This window comes from Heptranchias perlo, chromosome 34 (genome assembly GCF_035084215.1).
Source record: "Heptranchias perlo isolate sHepPer1 chromosome 34, sHepPer1.hap1, whole genome shotgun sequence".
Lineage (NCBI taxonomy): Eukaryota > Metazoa > Chordata > Chondrichthyes > Hexanchiformes > Hexanchidae > Heptranchias > Heptranchias perlo.
This window is the reverse complement of record NC_090358.1, coordinates 15,733,735-15,750,634: the sequence shown is the minus strand read 5'-3', so window position 1 is coordinate 15,750,634 and position 16,900 is coordinate 15,733,735. Positions and strand designations below refer to the sequence as shown.

Below are 16,900 nucleotides of genomic sequence, written 5' to 3'. Positions count from 1 at the left end.
AACGGATGAACGGACACCGCGCAACAATCACCAAACAGGAGGGTTCCCTCCCAGTCGGGGAACACTTTAGCAGTCAAGGACATTCAGCCACCGACCTTCGGGTAAGCGTACTCCAAGGCGGCCTTCGAGACACACGACAACGCAAAATCGTCGAGCAGAAATTGATAGCCAAGTTCCGCACCCATGAGGATGGCCTCAACCGGGATCTTAGGTTCATGTCACGCTACACGTTACCCCACCAGCGAACAAATGTTATCTGTTTTTAATATAACGGGTCAGTTGCTGTCTTTTCTATGTTTCTACCTCTCTATCTCTGTTCTTTTTTGTTTTTTTTTTGGTGATTTCTATATTCTCAGACCTTGCAGGTAACACCTGTCTGTCTGCACACTGATTGCCTTGGCAACGGGCAGTTGAAAAAACTGTCTGTAATCACCAAGCATTGTTCTGTGATTTATAAATGCGATTTCATTTCGAGGATTTCATTTCCAACAACGTTCACCTGAGGAAGGAGGAAGCCTCCGAAAGCTTGTGAATTTAAAATAAAATTGCTGGACTATAACTTGGTGTTGTAAAATTGTTTATAACTACATTGTGGCTTTGAAGCTTTTCATTATAAGAGGCATCATTATAACATGGCTTCACTTTAGTTTATACAATGTTGTCAGGAAGTAGTGTTAACTCTGTTTTAGAGTGGAATATCAAACTGCTTGACTGACGCCTCAAAGTATGGAAACTACTGGCGAGCGTATGTGCTGAAAATCGGGGTACACATAATTCATTATCATCTTATACTCAACTTAACTTCTGTACAAGGTTGTGGGTTTGAGTCCCACTCCACAAATTTAAGCACATAATCTAGGCTAACATTTCAGTGCAGTACTAAGGGAATGCTGCACTGTTGAAGGTGCAGTCTTTCAGGTGAGCCATTAAACTGAAAGACAGCACCTTCAACAGGGCAGCATTCCCTTAGTACTGCTCTCTCAGGTGGAGGCAAAAGATCCCACGGAACTAGTCGTAGAAGAGTTGGATAGTAGTTCTATCCAATATCTGTCCCTGAACCAACTCCTAAAACAGATGATCTGGCTGTTTATTTCATTGCTCTTTGTGGGGTCCTGCTGTATGCAAATTGCCTGCTGCATTTCCTACATTACAACAGTGATTAAACTTCAAAAAGTGCTTTGTTGGTTGTAAAGCACTTTGGGACATCCTGAGGCCATGAAAGGCGCTATATAAATATAAGTCTTTCTTTTTTCTTTTACAAATACACACTTTGTTTATTGCACAGGTCTCGACCCAGCTGGACCGCTGTTTGAAGGCATGTCATCATCCGATCGTTTATCTCCTGATGATGCAAATTTTGTTGATGCACTTCACACATTTACACAAGAACATATGGGACTGAGTGTTGGAATCAATCAACCTGTAGCCCATTACGATTTCTACCCAAATGGTGGCACCTTTCAACCTGGCTGTCACATCAAACACATGTACAGTCACATTGCTCAATATGGAATTCTAGGTATGATTCAACCTTAGAGAAAATGGCTATAAATATTTCATTGTAATGAGAAAAATATGTTAACTAAAAAGCCATATTGACAATGATGTGTTTACTGATTCATTTAATGATGATGAAAGGGTCTGACAAAGGACCCTTTTGACTGAATGTCTGTACTGAATGTGTGGAATTAAACAGTGGGCGTATCCAGACAATTGTTGACTACACCAAGAAGGAGCATTCATACAGTGCTGTATTTCATGGTACAAAGACATCCCTTATTTTTAGAATAACTTTCAGAAGGCTAGTTTGAAAATAAAAGATAAAATGGGCATGACATAGTCCGTTAGTCGAGTGTTTCAGTACCAGTTTGAGTTGCAGGAATGGCTATCAGTGGAACCTCCTTGGCTGAGTTGTGCAAATTGCTGTCCGACTCACAGGATGAAGTATTGTGAACAGCAAGATCCTTCATCTTTTTTATGGTTTGGGGGAGGGGAAAGGAGGACTGACATTGTCTCTCATTCAGCACAGATTTCACATCCTGCAGACATGGGAAAATCCATGATATAAACTATCTCCTCTGACTGGAGTTGGATGCATGATAAAAGCAGCCTGCAAGGCAGCGAAATATGCATTAAAAACATATACAGTTCATTCATTTGCATTAATCTTCTGACTCCATTACTAAACCTTATAAAGTAATGTTCAATATATGGAGAACTTCATTGGCGATGAGTTTGACAGATGCAAAATGTGTGTCCATCCAGACGTACTAGCCAAGATGTCCCCATGCGCATGAGCAGTCTGTGTATTTCTTCATTGGTGTCGTCCCAATGGATTACTGCTGGCATTAAAATAACACGAGAATCTAGACTATATTGCTCAGTTTCTAAACATCAGATAACATATGCAGTGAAGTAATAAATTCACTTCAGTATCATGGTCTACATGTGGGCAGAATCTCCATATATAAAATGTAACAGCACATATGTATATCTATATAATCATATTACATATTTGGGTAATGGTGGGTACTGTTTGTTGCTCAAAATAACATCTCTATTAGATGGTCAGTGATTGCCTTTGTTACTGCTTTGTGTTAATCAGCAGGCATTGTTGCATCATACATCACCACAGCATCAGAAGGCGTCAATTATTTTACATTATCAAATTTTTCCAAACTTTAGACTGCTCAGAGGTTATTGTAACAATTGTTCATTTCTTTCATGGTCTCTCCGGTATTACAGCAACTGTGAAGTGCGCACATGAGAGGTCTGTGCACTTGTTCATTGATTCTTTGCTGAATGAAGATAAGCAAAGTGTTGCATATTGGTGCAATGACCTGAACACGTTTAACAAAGGAATCTGTCTGAGCTGCAGAAAGAATCGATGCAACACATTGGGCTATAATATTAAAAAGGTCCGTACTCAAAGAAGCAAGAAAATGTATCTGAAAACCCGCGCTGACATGCCGTATAAAGGTACGATTTCTAATTGTTTCCATTGCTTCCTTTGCAAAAACCACATCCAGGTTATTACTCAGATGAAATATTAAAATGAACACCTACCTGGATTTGAACCCATCTGCCCTTAGTTAGCTGATCTTAGCTGGTGCAGCAGTAAGAGTGCCACAATTAGCCTTAGTGCTCGAGGCTGCAGGGGAGAAAAATCAGGCCAGGTTCCCACTTCTAACTGCATTCGATGGAAATTGTACTTGTACAGACATCAGGTGAGGACAAGATTGGGCTTAGCTCTGATGCTCCATGGTCAAACAGCCTGCCAACACTAAGGCAGGGCATTAGGTCTCCAGATACCCTAGAATCAGTCAACATCTTCAGGAAAGGGGAGATGAAAATTGGAGGTGAAAAGAGACCTTAAAATTATTAGGGTAGTAGCTTTTTGAATTAATTATACATGTTACATTAAATTAAAATGAATATCAACTCATTTTATTTCAATTTTATCAGTTTATCACTACCAATTCAAGATTCGCTTTATCAACCAGACAGAACACAGTAAATTGGAACCTTCTCTCACTGTTTCCTTGTATGGAATACAAGATGATGCTGAAAATTTACCAATCAAATTGTGAGTACTGTACTGTATTTTTTAATGATGTATAAATTAGAAAGTAACATCCAATTCATTTCCACTTTAAAGAATTGTGCATCACACAAAAACAGGATTGAAAAATTGATCTAATTGATGGTCTTGTGCTGTTTCTACTGTGTCCACTTTAACTTAAAATGCCCAGCAGTCATTGTTGATCTTGTCTGACACTTGCCGAGATGCACCATTTTCTGGGTGATTACAGGTGGTAGTTGTGGTAGCAGCAATTTGAGATAATGAAGTAAGAATGCCAAAGAAGAAACAATTGCAAACATTAAATGAAGTTTTATTTTTGATTTTACAGCGTGTTTGTACCTATATGCTAAATATTGATAACACCGATGTAAAGTTGGGTTTGCATTTGTTCAAATATGCAATGCTTTTAGTGCCATCACAAAAGCTTTTGTGTAAATAAACAAACAGTTAAGATGAACAGATGGCAAGGTGCCCTGTTGTACTGGGGATAAACTCTCACATTTCATTAATTTCAGTCGTGGTGAACTAGGCCTTGTCATTTGAAACTAACGTATCACAGAGTAACATACATGATTATGGTGGGTTTGCTAGAGACTCATATCTTGCAATTGCAGTAATGCCATTAGTACATTTATTCAAAGCAAATGGCAGCAAAGAGTTAGATGCAAGAGCGAAGTACCACCATTTCATTCACTTCCTATCAGGCAGTTTTGCACTTTTTTTTAAACCATGTAGAGTTCAGCAACACTTCAGAAATGATTTCAGCTCCTCAATCATCCAACTTTCTTATACTATAATTTTCATGTTTTAAGCCTAATTTCCTGTGTTCAGTTATGATCACAATGCAAAACAGATATGCTGCATTAGAAAGGAAACAGCAAAGAGCAACAAGACTGATCCTGAGCAGATGAAAACCATGCAGCTCCTCCCCTCCCCAGCTCCCAGCCCCCCACAACAGCCACCCCCTCCTCTGCTGAAGTGCCACTCTGGAGATTTTACCTTCTGTTGTTACTGCAAATTTAAGAATTGTTCCATTTGATTATTAATGAAAATGATGGACAGTAATGGTCCCAGTATAGAGCTCTGTGGATCTCCACTTATAACTGGGCCCCAATCAGATCCACTCTCATTGGTGAAGTAATTTCAACCAGCTACCTATCCAATGTAGTAACTGTCCTATCGTGCCACAGGGCTATGTTTTCCTAATATTCGTGTACATAATACTTGATCAGAGGTTTTTTTGGAATATCAACCAGCACATCTTCATCCAGCATTCTGGACAATTCCTCACAAAACTTAATCAAGTTAGTAAGGCAGGACCGGGGTCGGAAAGAATGGTAAAAAGACAAAATTAAAGGTTCTTTATCTGAATGCGTGCAGCATTCGTAAGATAGATGAATTGATGGCACAAATAGAAACAAATGGGTATGATCTCATGGCCATCACAGAGACGTGGTTGCAAGGTGACCAAGGTTGGGAGCTAAATATTCAGGGTTATTTAACATTTCGGAAGGATAGGAAAAAAGGTAAAGGTCGGGGGGTAGCTCTGATAATAAAGGATGAAATTGATATAAGAGTGAGAAATTATCTTGGCTCAGAAGATCAAGATATCGAATCAATTTGGGTGGAGGTAAGAAATAGCAAGAGAAAGAAATCACAGGGGGCCTATATACTCCTCCCACCAAACAATAGCTACATTATAGGGCAAAATGTAAATCAGGAAATAAGGGGGGCTTGTAAAAAAAGGTAATGCAATAATCATGGGCGATTTTAACTTTCACATAGATTGGACAAATCAAATTGGCAAAAATAGCCCTGAGGAGCAGTTCAGAGAGTGTATTAGGGACTGTTTCTTAGACCAATACGTTGGGGAACCAACCAGGGAACAGGCCATTTTAGATCTGGTAATGGGTAACAAAACAGGATTAATGAATGATCTCAAAGTAAAGGATCCCTTGGGAAGCAGTGATCATAACATGATTGGATTTCACATCCAGTTTGAGAGTGAGGATCTTGGGTCTGAAACTACTGTATTAAACTTAAATAAGGGCAATTATGGAGGAATGAGGGCAGAATTGGCTAAAATAGACTGGGTGAACAGATTAGATGGTATGATGGTGGATAAGCAGTGGCAAACATTTAAAAAGATATTTTATGACTCGCAACAATATATCCCTGTGAGGAGGAAAGACTCCACAAAAAGGGTAAACCAACCATGGCTAACTAAGGAAGTAAAGGATGGTATCAGGTTAAAAGAAAAAGCATACATCATGGCAAAGATTACTGGTAAGCCTGAAGATTGGGAAAACTTTAAAAACCAGCAAAGGATGACTAAAAGAATAATAGAGGGAGAAAATAAAATATGAGAGTAAACTAGCAAGAAATATAAAAATTGACAGTAAAAGCTTCTACAAGTATATAAAAAGGAAGAGGGTAGCTAAAGTGAACATTGGTCCCTTAAAGGATGAGACAGGGGAAATAATAATGGAAAACAAGGAAATGGCAGAGGAATTGAACAGATATTTTATATGTCTTCACAGTCGAAGACACTAATAATGTACCAATAATAGTAGAAAATCAAGGGACAAAGGGGAGGGAGGAACTAAAAACAATCACTGGAGAAAAAATATTAGGTAAACTAATGGGTCTCAAGGCTGACAAGTCCCCTGGACCTGATGGCTTGCATCTGAGGGTCTTAAAGGAAGTGGCTACAGAGATAGTAGATGCATTGGTTGTAATTTTCCAGAATTCACTAGATTCTGGAAAGGTCCCAACGGATTAGAAAACCGCAAACGTAACACCCCTATTCAAGAAGGGTGTGAGACAGAAAGTAACTGTAACTAGTGGGGTGCCGCAGGGCTCAGTGCTGGGGCCTCAACTATTTACAATATATATCAATGACTTAGATGAAGGAACAGAGTGTCTTGTGGCCAAATTTGCTGATGATACAAAGATAGGTGGAAAAGCAAGTTGCGATGAGGACACAAAGTATCTACAAAGGGATATTGACAGGTTAAGCAAATGGGCAAAAATTTGGCAGATGGAATATAATGTGGGAAAATGTGAAGTCATCCACTTTGGGAGGAAAAATAAAAAAGCAAAATATTATTTGAATGGAGAAATACTACAAAATGCTGCGGTACAGAGGGATCTGGGTGTCCTCGTACATGAAACACAAAAAGTCAACATACAGGTGCAGCAGGTAATCCGGAAGGCAAACGGAATATTGGCCTTTATGTCTGGGGGAATGGAGTATGAAAGCAGGGAAGTCATGCTACAACTGTACAGGGTGCTGGTGAGACCACACCTGGAGTTCTGCGTACAGTTCTGGTGCCCTTATTTAAGGAAGGATATACTTGCATTGGAGGCTGTTCAGAGAAGGTTCACTAGGTTGATTCCGGGTATGGAAGGGTTGTCTTATGAGAAAAGATTGAACAGGTTGGGTCTATGCTCATTGGAGTTTAAAAGAATGAGAAGAGATCTTATTAAAACATACAAGATTCTGAGGGGACTCGATAGGGTAGATGCTGAGAGGATGTTACCCCTCATGGGGGAATCTAAAACTAGGGGGCATAGTCTCAGAATAAGGGGTCGCCCGTTTAAGACGGAAATGAGGAGGAATTCCTTCTCCCAGAGGGTCATGAATCTTTGGAATTCTTTACCCCAAAAAGCTGTGGAGGCTGAGTCATTGAATACATTCAAGGCTGAGTTAGACAAATTTTTGATCAGCAAGGGAGTCAAAGCATATGGGGAAAGGGCAGGAAAGTGGAGTTGAGGTAAAAATCAGATCAGCCATGATCTCATTAAATGGTGGAGCAAGCTCGAGGGGCTGAATGGCCTACTCCTGCTTCTATCTCTTATGGTCTTATGGACCTAGGTTTCATAAAGTCATAAAGTTGATTATCCATAATAACCACCAAACTCGCCGAAGGTCATCATCAATCACATTCTACATAATGCTTCCCAACCTTTTCCCTACTACTAACGTCAAATTTATGGGCTTATAATTTCCAGGGTCCGATTTCTTACCTTTTTTAAAAAACAATGGGACCACATCAGTAACCCTCTCATCCATGGCATCCAACCTGGACCACAACGAGCTACTGAACATTTGAGCAAGTGTCCTCCCCTATTTCCTTTAGCACTCTGGGGTAAATGGTATTGGGTCCTGCAGCACTATCAATCTTAAGTGCATAGATCTTAACTAAAACCATTTCTGCAATTACTTCTAATGAAGCAATTTTAACTAAACACCTATCCTGTAATACTGCAAGGAGCCATGGCATACGCTTCAGAAGTGAAAGCTTTTGCAAAGTATCCAGTTCATCAGCCAAATCCTGCCCTGACAAATCCCTCAAAACACCTAGGCAGCCTTTGACTGTTATCCGACTTCTAACATAACTAAAAAAAAGCCTCATCGTCAATACTGCAATTGACCACTCTCCTTTTATCTAATGCCATCTTAGCATTCCTAATACTGGCTTTAGTTATCTTCAAACAAAAAACAAAGAATGTTGGAAACACTATAGCTCCCACTTTCTCTTTGGCAGAAAGTCTTTATGGTATTTACAAAGGTAAGAACACAATTTAAAATAAATGCTATAGACATCCGAGTAATCTCACCTGTATTTTTATTTTCTCACTATTCCCCACACAGTAGAATTCAGTTTCTTAATGGTTTCTCCATTATTTGCACCCTCTTGTGTTTGAAATAGAAATTACCACAATTTTCATATACACGTGACCATAGGTTAACAAATGATTAACGGAATAAGGGTTGCGGATTTCATTCACAAACTTAAATGAACTAAAATTAGGATATTCTTTTGAAGATAAATATGACTAAAAAAGAAAATATCTTTGAATCACATCCTTATCTGTGTAAAGAAAAAATATGCATATACATTGCACCTTTCGTGACCTCAGGGCGTCCCAAAGCACTTCACAGGCAATTATGTACTTTTGAAGTGTAGTCGCTATTGCAATGTAGAGAAATGAGGTAATAAATTTGCACACAGCAAGCTCCCATAAACAGCAATGAAATAAATGACCAGATAATCTGTTTGAGGCATAAATGCTGGCCAGAACTCCCATGCTCATCTCCAAATAGTGGGATCTTTTCATCCAGCTGAAAAGGGCCTTGCTTTAACATCTCATTTGAAGGGCAGCACCTCTGACAGTGCAGCACTCAATCAGTACTGCACTGAAGTGTTAGCCTAGATTATTAATCAGGTCTCTGGAGGGGGCATGAACCCATAATCTTCTGACTCAGAGGTGAGAGTGCTACCACTGAGCCAAGGCTGACACCAAATTTAGTATGCCAGTGACTCTCCCACACACCGTGTCTTCATTGAAATATACTAGGAGGTGCCACTTTATACTGGTTTTCACTTCACTTTGTCACATGGAAGATTCCAAACCAGTTTAACCAACACCACTGCAATTTGCATAAGTCCTAATCTGCTGAGGTGAACTGCTGCCCAATAATTTAAAATATTTACTTACAATCTGTATTTTAAAATGTTCATATAGTTTAGAATGATAGAGTGAATTTTTCACCATAGATATTTTACTTCAGGTAGGACAGACCTAGAATCTATAAGCCAGAAATCAAAGAAATAGCAGCTTAAGATCAAGATACTTTGATATCTTTCGAATAGTTCAAAGCCAGATTTGGGTCAGTTTGTGCCTCCTACTTCTTGTAAATTGTAACATCTTTCAGATGGGATGTTAAACTGAAGCCCTGTCTGTCTGCTCAAGGTGGATGTAAATGATCTCGTGGCACTATTTGAAGAGCAGAAGAGTTCTCCTTATGTCGTGGCCAACACCACTAAAAAAAAGTTCTGGTCGTTTATCGCATTGCTGTTTGCGGAATTTTGCTGTAATGTAGGCAAACGCAGCAACTCATTTGCACAGAGCAGTGACATTTCAAAAGTACTTCATTGGTTGTGATGCACTTTATGATATCCTGAAGATGTGGAAGGTGCTGTGTATGTATGTATGTATATATGATATATTTGCACATCAGAGGTAACAGTAGTTTATACTCTCATCTATTAATACTCCTAGTATAGTTGTTCACTGTGCCAAAGCCCTTTAGATCAGAATCTGGAACAGCAGCTGATGAGCAAGCCTGGTGTGTGTTGTATTAGATTGTGATGCATCAAGGTGGCTGGCACATCCAGGCAGTTAGACTTGGAACAATAACTGTTAGACGGCTTTAACCACAGCCAGAGCATACAAACACATGCTCACATATCCAGGGGCTGGTGACTACCTTGATTGGGTTAGAAAAAGGCAAGTAGATTGTACTGAGGCTCTGTGCCTCTAACTGGTAGAAACACTGTTCACTGGTATCCTGTGTGCCCATGCTGTGGTAGGATGGTGGTTATGCACTCATTTTATGGCAGGTTGTGCTGCTCAATGTGCCACTCAGAAGGAGTTTCTAACATAGTGTCCACCTAGTGAGGGGTCAAACCTACACTTGTCAGTTTTCTAATGACTTAACTCCTTTGGGCAAGAGGTAACTTTGGGTTCAAGTGGGATTCTTACAATTGCTGTGCAGGCAAGTGTGGTTATATCATTAGTAGTCTATATGTATTTGACGGTCACTCAGCCTTGGTTCCGGTCAACCTCAAATAATGAAGCAGTCCGAGCCCGCATGCAGCATGACCTGGACAACATCCAGGCTTGGGCTCATAAGTGGCAAGTAACATTCGCGCCAGACAAATGCCAGGCAATGACCATCTCCAACAAGAGAGAATCTAACCACCTCCCCTTGACATTCAACGGCATTACCATCGCTGAATCCCCCACCATCAACATCCTAGGGGTCACCATTGACCAGAAACTTAGCTGGACCAGCCATATAAATACTGTGGCTACAAGAGCAGGTCAGAGGCTGGGTGTTCTGTGGCGAGTGACTCACCTCCCGACTCCCCAAAGCCTTTCCACCATCGACAAGGCACAAGTCACGAGTGTGATGGAATACTCTCCACTTGCTTGGATGAGTGCAGCTCCAACAACACTCAAGAAGCTCGACACCATCCAGGACAAAGCAGCCCGCTTGATTGGCACCCTATCCACCACCCTAAACATTCACTCCCTTCACCACCGGCGCACAGTGACTGCAGTGTGTACCATCCACAGGATGCACTGCAGCAACTCGCCAGGGCTTCTTCGACAGCACCTCCCAAACCCACGACCTCTACCACCTAGAAGGACAAGAGCAGCAGGTACATGGGAACAACACCACCTGCACGTTCCCCTCCAAGTCACACACCATCCCGACTTGGAAATATATCGCCGTTCCTTCATCGGCGCTGGGTCAAAATCCTGGAACTCCCTTCCTAACAGCACTGTGGGAGAACCTTCACCACACGGACTGCAGCGGTTCAAGGCGGCGGCTCACCAGGGATGGGCAATAAATCCCAGCCTCGCCAGCGATGCCCACATCCCATGAACGAATTAAAAAAAACCTGTACCCGAGTTCTCAAGGCTGGGGTATGTTTGTACAGAAGGAGTGCACACTGCATATCAGGCAACTGAAACCCTGAAGTTTGGTTTGGAATCTCTTAAGCATGGGGAGGGTTTCTACACAGCTCAGATAATCAGCTGACCAAAAAATGAAGTGATTCGGCTAACAAAACACACAGACAAATTTAGCTGCGAGTCTGAGTCCAATTCTGATTATTATAAGGAGAACGTGAGCAACTTGAAGGAACAGGGCGAGATCTGAAATACACACCGCCTGTTGTCCTTTTGTAAGACAGAAGATGCAACTGAAAATCTTATACAAATTTCACCCAACTCCCCCCCCACCCCCAAAATCTGGGGACACATCTCTTCCATGACAGGTGGAAGGTGTGGTGAACACAATTACCTCTACATCATTTTTCCCTTGGCTTCTCTCAGAATTTCTAGGACAAAGGTCACAGTTCACTAAACAATTATGGAAGGAAACAGAGCTAATAATCAACAGGCTGAAAAAAAAAATCAGTCAGTCTCTAAATAGACTGATTCTGAATCTGCTGACATTCATGGTAAGGAGTGGATTCAATCAACAGGAGGATGTCCTTTGCTTATATTACTTCAGTTTTCCTGCTACAGGGTTTGCCTTTTTAAAAAAAATGTTTGTATTTGGGCTCCTCAGTGGAATCCTGTTTGCCTCATTTTCAAGTAATTCAAAAAAGCAGATGGAAATGAACAACTGATAGTTATTGTGCATGTTACTTACTCCTAGCTTCTTTTTTTTTAAGACTCCACATCAGAACAGCCCACATTCACTAATCTTTCATAATAAACTTAGTAGGGAGCAGTTGTCCTATATTGCTTGAAACAGCCCGAGTTAAAATGAACAGCTTTTTGAAATTATACTGGCACTTGATGATATAATGTTGGAACTTTGATTTTATTTCAGAGTTGAAAGCATCACTGCCAACAAAACCTATTCTTTTCTGATTCACACGGACGTTAACATTGGAGATTTGATGATGCTCAAGTTCAAGTGGGAAAACTCTGTTGATTGGGCTAGCCTGTGGAGGACTGTTCAAACTTATTTTCCTTGGAGACAGAAAAATCAAAATCCAGAGTTTATCATCAGAAAAATACGAGTCAAAGCTGGAGAAACACAACATAAGTAAGTATGAAAAAATTGATCGCACCTGTTTGTCAGATTACTTTTAAGAACAACCCCTCGAGCCTGCTCCGCCAATCAATAAGATTATGGCTGATCTTCTACCTCAACTCCACTTTCCTACCCTATCTCAATATCCCTTGATTCCCCTAGAGTCCAAATATACATCGATCTCAGTCTTGAATATACTCAACGACTGAGCATCCACAGCCTTCTGGGGTAGAGAATTCTGAAGATTCTCAACCCTCTGAGTGAAGACATTTTTCCTCATCGCAGTCCTAAATGGCCGACCTCTTATCTTGAGACCATGCCCCCTAGTACTAGACTCTCCAGCCAGGGAAACATCCTCTCAGCATCTACCCTATCAAGCCCTCTAAGAATTTTATACGTTTCAATGAGATCACCTCTCATTCTTCTAAACTCCAGACAGTATAGGCCCAGTCTATTAAATCTCTCCTCATAGGACAATCCTCTCATCCCAGGAATCAATTTAGTGAACCTTCGTTGCACCCCCTCTAAGGCAAGTATATCCTTCCTTAGGTAATGCGACCAAAACTGTACACAGTTCTCCAGTTGTGGTCTCACCAGAGCCCTATATAATTGCAGCAAGACCTCCTCACTCTTATATTCCAACCCCCTTGCAATAAAGGCTAACATATCATTTGCCTTCCTAATTGCTTGCTGTTCCTGCATGTTAACTTTCTGTGATTCATGTACAAGGACACACAAATCTCTCTACCAACATTTCTTAGACTCTCACCTTTTAAAAAATATTCTGCCTTTCTATTCTTGCTACCAAAGTGGATAATTTCACATTTCCCCACATTATACTCCATCTGCCACCTTCTCGCCCAGTTAACCTGCCTATATCTCTTTGCAGCCTCTATGCATCCTCCTCACAGCTTATTTCCCTACCTAACTTTGTATCGTCAGCAAACTTGGATACATTACACTCGGTCCCCTCATCTAAATCATTGATATAGATTGTAAACAGCTGAGGCCCAAGCACCGATCCTGGCGGCACCCTATTAGTTACAACCTGCTAGCCTGAAAATGACCCGTTTATTCCTACTCTCTGCTTTTGGTCCATTAACCAATTCTCAACCAATGCTAATATATTACCCCCAATCCTATGAGTCCTAATCTTGTGTAACAACCTCTTGTGTGGCAGCTTATCGAATGCCTTTTGAAAATCCAAATATATTACATCCACTGGATCCCCTTTATCCACCCTGCTAGTTACATCCTCAAAAAACTAATAGATTTGTCAAACACGATTTCCCTTTCATAAAACCATGCTGACTTTGCATGATCATATTATGATTTTTTAAGTGCCCTGCTGCCACTTCCTTAATAGATTCTAGTATTTTCCCTACCGATATCAGGCTAACTGGCCTGTAGTTCCCTGGTTTCTCTCTCCCTCCTTTCTTGAGTAGCGGGGTTACATTTGCTGCCTTCCAGGCCACGGGGACCGTTACAGAATCTAGGGAATTCTGGAAGATCACAACCAATGCATCCACTATCTCTGTCGCCACCTCTTTTAGAACCCTCGGACGTAGGCCATCAGGTCCAGAGGATTTGTCAGCTTTTAGTCACATTAATTTCTCCAGTACTTTTTCTTTACTAATCTTAATTGCTTTAAGTTCCTCATTCTCATTAGACCCTTGGTTCCCCACTATTTCCGATTTTTTTTGTGTCTTCTGCTGTGAAGACAAATATAAAATATTTGTTTAACATCTCTGCCATTTCCTTATTCCCCATTATAATTTCTCCTGTCTCAGCCTCTAAGGGACCCACTAATCTCTTCCTTTTTACATACTTGTAAAAGCCCTTACAATCTGTTTTTATATTTCTTGCTAGTTTACCCTCATTCAATTTTCTCCCTCTATCAATTTCTTTGTCATCCTTTGCTGATTTCTAAAACTCTCCCAATCCTCAGGCTTACTACTCTTTTTAGCAACACTGTAAGCCTCTTAGTATTAATCTAAAACTATCCTTAAATTTTCTAGTTCGCCACGGTTGGATCATTTTTCCAGTGGAGCTTTTATTCCTCAATGGAATGTATATTCATTGAGAATTATGAAATATTTCTTTAAATATTCACCATTGTTTATCTATCATATCTTTTAATCTAATTTTCCAATCTACCTTAGCCAACTCGCCCCTCATACCTACATGATTGGCTTTGTTTAAATTTAAGACCTTAGTTTCAGACTTAACTACATCACTCTCGAATGCAATATGAAATTCTATCATATGATGATCACTCATCGCCAGAGGATCCTTAACTATAAGATTACTAATTAACCCAGTCTCATTACACAAGATCTAAAATAGCCTGTTCTAGTTGGTTCGTCATATTGTTCTAGAAAACTGTCTTGAACACATTCCATGAACTCATCCTCCAAACTACTTTTGCCAATTTGGTTTGCCCAGTCTATATGAAGATTAAAATCCCCCACGATTACTGCATTACCCCTGCTCCTCTAATTTCCTGATTTATACTCTGTCCAACACTATAAACTTATGTTAGGGGGCCTATAAGCCACTCCCACCAGTGTTTGCTGTCCCTTGTTATTTCTTAGCTCCACCCATACTGATTCTACTTCCTGATTTTCTGAGCTTAGATCCTTTCTCACTACTCACTACTGTCTTTATCTCATCCCTTATTATCAGGGCCCCACCCCACCCCACCCCACCCTTTTCTATTTTACCTATCTTTTCTGAAAGTCAAGTACCCTGGAATATTTAGTTCCCATCCTTGGTCACCTTGCAACCACGTCTCAGTAATGGCTACTAGATCAAACCCATTTATCTCTGTGCTATTAATTCATCTATCTTGTTACGAATGCTTCGTGCATTCAGATATAGCGCCTTTAATTTTAACTTTTTACTATTTTTCCCTGATGTGACCTTAGTCACTAATGCCCTATTACCTTTCTTAAACTTTGTCCCTTCCTGACACACACTTTGTTTTTAACCCAAATCACTATTCTGCTCCACAGCCTTTAATTTTCTCTTTAGACTTATAAATTTACCTTTACCTGAACTCTCCCCCGCCGCCCCTTATTAGTTTAAAGCCCTATCTACTGCCCTGGTTGTTCGATTCACTAGGACACTGGTCCCAGCTCAGTTTAAGTGGAGCCGTCCCAATGGAACAGCTCCCTCTTTCGCTAGTACTGGTGCAAGTGCCCCATGAATTGAAACCCTTGCTTCCTACACCACTCTTTCAACTATGCATTTAACCATCTAATCTGTTTGTCCCAATGCCAATTTGCACGTGGCTCAAGTAGTAATCCAGAGATTATCACCTTTGAGGTTCTGCTTTTTAATTTGGACCCTAGCTCCTCAAACTCCCTCAGCAGAACCTCATTCCTAGTTCTACCTATGTTGTTGGTTGCTACAATATATCATCTATGCAATCAAATCCATTCTCCCATCCTTAAAAGTGCATGAGTTCAAATTATATGTCTCTATATAAGGATGTTACAATCAAAGAACAACATATGCATTCCTAGGGCCAATAGAAAGCCTTTCGTCTCTATTCAGATTGATAACTGATCCTCTACAGAACTGAGTTATTCCCAAAGTTTACATTAACAAAAAAATTAGACTTACCATTCAGATTCTATGCATCAGACATGTATGCCAATCATCCACATTGGCCTGTTGGCAACTGTAACCTTTATTGATGTTGGTCCACAATTTGTACTCAACTGTCAATTTGAAAAGCATAAGGAGACAGTGATTTAATCATTTTGCTATAATTATTAAACTCTTCAAGAATGAATCAACACAAATCAAGACAATTATGATTTGAATTCGCACTGGTGCCTATACCTCCCTTTGAATGTTTCACACTGGTATTCAACAGTGCAGCATTTAGTGATACCCTACAAATCCAAACGCACAGTAAAGTGAGTCTGATGCTACTTGCTGAAAGTTTGGGGAAAATGGGGTTGTGTGGCTTTGTAAAAGCTTATTTACAGGTTTGTGTTTTAGGATTAGTGAGCATGTAGATTAGGATTTTACCAATAATTCTTTGCATCTTATTTGCACATATGTAGGTTTTCTTGAAATACACCAAAATTTTCCAAATTGTGCTAAACTCTGAACACCTTCAATATTGCCATGAAGGCATATCTGTATTTTAATTTTTTTTTTTAATTCACTTTTCACTATGACCTATGATTGTCTAGATTCCGTGGCAGTAACAATAAACGGTTATTAGTACAAATGGTGGAGGGGGCATGATTACATGATTCTCAGCCAGCCAATCACAATGCTTAAATAGTTCACAAACTGTTCAGAATCAGGTTACGATCATCAGTGACAAAAATCCCACTGTGTCATTGCCAGTGAGTGATTAAGGATTGAACAGAATTAACTTTATTTTTAAATCTTTCTAGAGTTACTCTCTGTTCCTTAAACACCACCAATATGCATATTCAACCAGCCCAAGAGAAAACGTTTGTTAGGTGCAAAGGTGACAGAAGCAGAAGTCGTCACAGAAGACTGAAGCACAAAATATCAACTTAAGGCAAGCTGAAATCGAGATCATCAGTTCACAGAATTTATTCAAAAATCAGAAACATGTTCCAGCTGATAATTTAAACACTTTATGACTGAAGGAAAGTGTAAATATATTAATCGCAATTGCAATAAAGAAATTCCCAAATCTA

At 40.1% G+C, this 16,900-nt stretch overlaps 1 protein-coding gene across 2 annotated transcripts in view; it reads left to right on the top strand.

Moving 5' to 3' along the window:
* lipca (lipase, hepatic a) overlaps positions 1 to 16,900 on the top strand; it is a 59,955-nt gene extending 43,055 nt beyond the window's left edge. For both annotated transcript variants that reach the window (XM_067971505.1, XM_067971504.1), the window contains 5 exons: positions 1,286 to 1,519; positions 2,746 to 2,979; positions 3,466 to 3,586; positions 12,003 to 12,221; positions 16,628 to 16,900. In XM_067971505.1, coding sequence (XP_067827606.1) covers positions 1,286 to 1,519; positions 2,746 to 2,979; positions 3,466 to 3,586; positions 12,003 to 12,221; positions 16,628 to 16,757 — 938 coding nt within the window. In that variant the 3' untranslated portion in view covers positions 16,758 to 16,900. The remainder of the gene's footprint in view (positions 1 to 1,285; positions 1,520 to 2,745; positions 2,980 to 3,465; positions 3,587 to 12,002; positions 12,222 to 16,627) is intronic.